General features: G+C 41.0%; 1 protein-coding gene across 7 annotated transcripts in view; it reads right to left on the bottom strand.

Annotated features, from left to right (window-relative positions):
* Positions 1-6,194, bottom strand: part of LOC102308225 (receptor-type tyrosine-protein phosphatase U) — a 259,704-nt gene extending 253,510 nt beyond the window's left edge. For all 7 annotated transcript variants that reach the window (XM_042228047.1, XM_042228046.1, XM_005941005.3 and 4 more), the window contains exon 1: positions 5,890-6,194. In XM_042228047.1, coding sequence (XP_042083981.1) covers positions 5,890-5,959 — 70 coding nt within the window. In that variant the 5' untranslated portion in view covers positions 5,960-6,194. The remainder of the gene's footprint in view (positions 1-5,889) is intronic.
* Positions 6,195-6,419: the final 225 nt, after the last annotated feature.

The raw sequence follows: 6,419 nt of genomic DNA on the forward strand, positions 1-6,419 counted from the left end.
CATTTTCTTATCGTTGCCCAACATTATACCGGTGTTACCGTGAACGGTATGATATGGCCCAGCCCTAGTTGGATTTAGATTCATCTGCATAGTGAGTCTGCAGCAATTCTGCCAACTAATAGCAATTCTAATGAATTGGAGGGTGATGTGAACGCTTTATCCAACTTAGTTAATATGTTAACAGCTCAAACATTCACCAAGAGTAGTCCGGTGTTAAAACAGAAAGCAAAGTGGCAAAAGACTAAAATACTGTATACAACTGATGACTACTGAAGATACATCATACTGAAAGATAGATGGACAACAAGAACTCGGAGTTCAACCGAGACGGGCACAATGAAGTTTGTTGACGGCGAAACTGCATTTCATCAACTCCAATTCCATAGAGAAAATTGCCTTCAGTACCACAGCGGCAGGCCTGACTTCTCCCTTCATGATAAGAGGAAATCATTTTGAGATAAACTGAAGTAATCATGCTGCAGTTATATATGTATAAAAAACCACTGAAGTTTGTGAACTCGGTCTGCCATTCGCAGGTCTGAGAACTTCCAAAAAGCCCATGAAGTCTTCACACTGTGATGATTAAAACTAAAATTTTAATTTGGTGAAACACCTTTACAAGTTTGCTTTCGCCACGCTGCCAATGAAAGTCTGAGAGACGAACAGAATGAGTGACAACTAACAGCCAAGGCAATTAAAATTTCTCAAAAGCCATCAAAGTGGAGGATTGCACTGACTTCCATCTCATTCAGGGCTCCTTAGCTAGCACTCATTTGTCTGTCAGCCTGCTACTGACTGTCTGAATATGTCTACACATCTGATGCTTGACCTATCCATTTGAATGGAAAAGAAGCCCTCGTGTGTTCTGTAATATTTATCCCACTTAATGCTATAGTGCTCATCAGAAAGGTTAAGAGTGAAACATCGGCTGTGCTTTATCATTTCAAATTGATCTTTTTTGCCATTGTATCCATTTTATTCAGCCAAACACATAATTAAAGTCAAACTATCTAACGGTCATAATTGAAAAGGCTTCTAAATGTCCAGTAGAATATGCGGATGGGTTATACTAAATCTATACCCTACATTCATTGGGTTTTTCTTCTTCAGTTTGAAACAGCACTTTCTCTTTTGTCATCTCATTATTGCAAGCTGCAATTATGCTGTACTCATTTTCTTTAAAAACGTGCAGCTATTATGGAATTCACAATTTTTATATTAAAAAATCTTTTGTCATTTCCCCCAGTAAAAAATCACATCTCATTATTGCTTTTTGTGTGAACACACACACCATTTTCTCTATTTACAGCCCTCACATTTGCCCCAGGAGAGCTATGTGTGTGTGTTGGACTATTTTAGCACTGAGCTGGATTCACGCCACTACACACCAAGAATTCCCCTCTTTACATCCTCCCAACAGACCATGAAAGCGCACCTTCTCGTGTCAGCGCTCACTTTCGTTGCGATCTTTTCCAGCTTACTTCCTCCAATATCAGAATCCTTGGAGCCGCATGTCAGCGCTGCTTAGTGTCGGAGCTCACTCACGTGGTTTCGTTTCAAGATTAAATTACATTCTTGCTTTTACTCCTCAGAGCCCCCGCTAACAGGGGGCCGGGCACCTTTAAACAACACGCCAGGTGTCACCTCAGCGATCACACGTTCTCTAGGCCAGACTTTGGAGCTGAGGTGCAAACACAGCTACACTCGGCAGAATTATAAAGTGGTGCTGCCACTGCACCTTCTTGTGTTTTTGCTCCGATCAACATTAAAGCTGCATGACACAACTTCTTGGCAGCCTCAAAAAGGCAGCAAAAGGGATATGTTAAAACTTCAGTACCTGCAAATCCGACAACAAACTGCCAGGCTCAGTCTTTGATGATTTATTCCAAGAGCTGTGTGGGGAACCTTAAGTACCAACCAAAAGTGTTCTTAGCATCACATAACTACAATTGGCAAAAGTTTGCAGTGACAGCTTGGTCAGATGAATGACAAACGAACTCTGTAAAACACAACTCAAATCATTTTCCTTCCACCTTAAAGGATTTTCTCGAAGACTCTTTCCTCGTGTGACTCTACTGTAGATTGCAAAGCCTAGTTGTGAATATCAAGGAGGCATAAATAGAAACAATCTGATTTATATGTAAATCTCAATGTGTACCCACAAGTGGTAACCGTGATGATGCATTACAGTCCTATTTCCAAACGTTAAAGCATTAGTGTCTTAGCAACACATAGGCAGCCTGTCACGCAGACACCTAATCTTTAGGTCACTGTTGTCACTGAGAGATTAAGTTGCTGACCCCGAACTATAACGGCTCTTAACTTGAATCCAGCTGGGGAATTAATTCACAGTCTTTCACTCCCCTCGAGTCTTAAGCATAAAATACTCCAAAATACATTTCAAAATGAACAGGCATGTTACCAAGTTCTCTTTACTTCTGCTTGCATTTCATTCAGTTCAATTCAGCTTTCTACCTCAATATACTTACAATATTAGAAAGAAAATTCAACAATCACATGGCCCACTATGAGCAAGCACTTGGTGACAGTTGGAGGAACAACTCCCTTTTAACAGGAAGAAACCTCTAGCAGGACCGAGCTCAGGGAGGGGCGGCCATCTGCCACGACTAGTTGGGGATGAAGGGAAAGAGAAGAAAGCAAAGAAAGACGGGACAAAAAAGGCAAACTGTGGAAGAGAGAGTCTGCATTTAAGAATTCCTAATGATTAAATGCAGTAGTGGTGTATAAACACACAGAGAGCAAAAAGAGATGAGGGGAAAATGAATGCTCAGTGTATCATGGCAAGTCCCCCAGCAGCCTATTGCAGCATAACTAACGTCAGGGTCACCTGATCCAGCCCTAACCATACGCTTTATCAAAAGGAAAGTTTTAAGCCCCATCTTGGAAGCAGAGACAGAGTCTGTCTCCTGAATATAAACTTGGAGCTGTTTCCAGAGTAGAGGGCCCTGACACCTGTTCTACTTTTGAAAACTTTAGGAACCAAAAGTAAGCCTGCAGTCTGACTCTGAAGCCCTCTTTTAGGATGATTAGATACTATGAGGTTGTTAAGTTATGACAGAGCCTGATTATTCAAGATTTTCTACTTAAGGATAAAAATTTTAAAGCCAATGAGGAGAAGAAGCTAATATGGAAAGAAAAATGGTCTCTCAAGCCAGTCCCAGTCTAACTTTTCAGCATCACTCTGACACGTGATGTTGGTAATTTTTGATTTATTGCACGAATGAATGAAAACAGTCCAACATATTTGTTTAATGAGCACTTTGAAGGACATATCTTGGACAAAAATGACTTCTGAATTCTTCACAGTGTTACTGGAGGCCAGCAGTACAGTAACCGTAGTTTAGTGTGAATCTAGAATTGGAAAAGTAGAGGCAATCCAGGTCTTTATGTCTTTATTACTTTTCTGCAGTTTAACTAATTGGTGCAGTTATCTGGCTTCATGGATACATAAAGATGCGTCTCACCTGCACTGCAATGAAAATGTATGCAGTGTTTTCTAATACTATTGTTGACAACTTTAAACAACATGTCGAGGTCTTTATTTCTGATGCTATTCAACATGCTAAGGTTGCTGCTACCGTGATTTTTGTATCAATAGAAAAAAACAGCAAAATTTGCAACAATCATTTGATTATCTGATCCAAAGATAATTAATCGGTGAATATCATGGGTGGTGAGCTGTCTTTAGCAGTGAAACAGCATGAGCAGTATCTCAAGTTATGATGCAGTAGTGCAAAATGCTTTGACCACGATGATGCAAAATGCTTTAACGAGGTTATAAACACATGGAAAAAATGTTGGCAAGTAATGATAAGATTTAAAATTCCAGCACCCAATCAGAAGGTCTAAGAGTGCATGAGAATGACTTAAACAAGGGACATCAAGGATTTGCAAACAATCTGGACAGAAGCAAGAAGTAGGTACTCTTTCTGATATACATCCATATATAGATATTCAAAAGGTTGGATTTTTAAAAAAAGATTTATCCGCATTTGGTGATGGCATTCCAAATACGAACGCTGTCGACAGAGAATCTGCTCAGTGCCCTCTGGTGGACAAACCACTACTCATAACGTATAACTTTTTACATTTTTCATGTATCAACTGTTATTAAAGCTGATAGATCAGCAAATAACTGATATTGTTCGATATATGGGTCCAATCATCTTTGGGGTTTGGAAGTGAACTGACATTTGAAGAAAATGTATTGAGCTGTAGAAAATCACGTTGGACATTTTTTGCAATTTTATGACAAAGTCACACCATAGAAATTCACAAATTCATCTATACTGCATTGCAGTTTTGCAATGACAGCGTTCTTTGACGGATATACTTAAAAGAGAAGCAGCAGGTGAAAATGCACTTAGCAGAATCTGATTTAAATGTGAATTTACACACTTTTTCACTCCTACTGTGTGACAACAGCCTTCAGTCTGTCACAGAAAGGGCCGAGGTCCACCGCAATGACCCAAGACATATGCAATTAGAACTTGCTTTGACTTTCTCCATGGAAATCAGTGTCTAATCTTGGTGATATGAATAAAAAGAATGTGAATCAGTGGTGTTGAAACATTTTGTCTGCTATTTCATGCGAGATCAGAAGACAGGTGGCTTGTTACAATAAATCTTGCCCACAGAATCCACTCGATCCTAGAGAGCAGGGAGTGGCTCGGTGCACGGCTGTTCAGCAACTGGCTCTGGTGATCGTGTAACTGATACCTACGTACCAAAGTATTTATATCGCACTGCCAACATTCACACAAGCTGAAAAGCATTTGAGAAAAGTCAACTTGCACTTTCACATGAGACAAACTTGATAAAGGGCTGACTGCGGGCTGTTTTTTTTCTCTTTCTAATCATATTCCACAAAATTCTTTAAAAGATAACGTCCCACGGCCTTTAGGAGTCTTCACACACTACTTCAGCCATTTAAGTGTTAAACTAGCCACAGGCAAAATGAAAAGGATTTGAACTCACAGCTCAGACAGGCTCTGTGGCTTTCAGGTAATATAGCTTCAAAATGTGTTTTCCTCTCTGAGAACACTTCAAAACTGTCTATCAAGAGTTTGACTGATCCACACAGAGAATATCTGGACCAGCTGTCAGTGCGGTTATTCCGAGCACAAACACTGACATTACTAATTCATCTCCATGGTTGCTGCTTTGTAGCAGCAGGCAACACACTCCAAAACAGCTCTGAGGGATGCCTGTGTTACAAAGTGAACAAATCACCCGATGCATCCGCAACATAATCATGCAAGATGTTCCATCAGAGCTATTAACACACAAGAAAGTTAAACATCTGCAATATAAGATCCAATGAGGGATGACTTATTACTGAGAGGAGATTTACTTTCTGTGAGATGACACATTGGTTTAGAAAAAAAAAAAAACACCCAATGAAGCCTGAACAACTGGAAAAATAGCAGTAAACGTCAAACGCAGGCAGACACTGCTGAATCCTCTTTCGTTTGCGAGCTTTTTGACTTTTTATATCTGATCTTGAAAACACACACACACACCACTGAGCACTGTCATAAAATGATGCTGTGAGGATGCAGGCAATGTCACGTTTAATGTCCAGTGAAATATTAACGTGCCACTGTTTGCACAAAGGACAAAGTTCACAGCACCGAAAGCGAGACGGGAGCGCGTTTAAACAGTTGAACGCGCACTCAGAGGCAACTTTTTTTTCAAGTTAGGGAACCACAGTCGGAGCAGGAGACAATTTGACTTCAGCATAAATCTGTAAATTGCAGGGACATGGCGGTTTTAACCCCTCACAGTCAACTTTAAGACAGTAACTCTTGCCTTCGGACTATGCCTCGCCATACCCAAACTAAGTATTTCTCTTTTCTCTTCTTTTACCTGTTGGTCCCTCCATGCTATCTGCGTAGATCCTGATGGCCAGCATCAGTAGCAATGCTGCTGAATACATGTTGGCAGAAGAAGTAAAGTCCAGCTCGTCACAAGAAGCAAATCCTAGAGGAAACTCCAGCAGCAGGAGCAACAACAGCGGCAGGACTGGAGAGAAGTTGCGCGCTCAGCTCCATTCATCGCCGCCTGCACTGATCCCTCCACATCCCGCACAGGGAGCATCTGATTTCAAGCTAAAGCGTTCAAAAGAGCCCCCCTTTCCCGTAACGGCTCTGCTACTTTTTTTTTCTGTGTGCACTGTGAGCAAGCGGGACGCAGGAATGCGGGTCTGCGGCGCCTCCATGTGGCGAGGAAGGGGAGCTCACGGCCGGAGAGCCACACGAAGCCAAGCGCTTGGTTTTAATTGCGCGGAGGCAGTCAGTTTCTTCAAGAATCACGTTTAACTCAATAAAAGAATGCAAAAATAAGGAGATAAGCCATGAAGAAAACAAAGAAAATAAAGTCATGATGTATATATATAA

The sequence above is a fragment of the Haplochromis burtoni genome, unplaced genomic scaffold (genome assembly GCF_018398535.1).
Source record: "Haplochromis burtoni strain Fernald_Lab_line unplaced genomic scaffold, NCSU_Asbu1 Contig_299, whole genome shotgun sequence".
In the NCBI taxonomy this organism is placed as follows: domain Eukaryota; kingdom Metazoa; phylum Chordata; class Actinopteri; order Cichliformes; family Cichlidae; genus Haplochromis; species Haplochromis burtoni.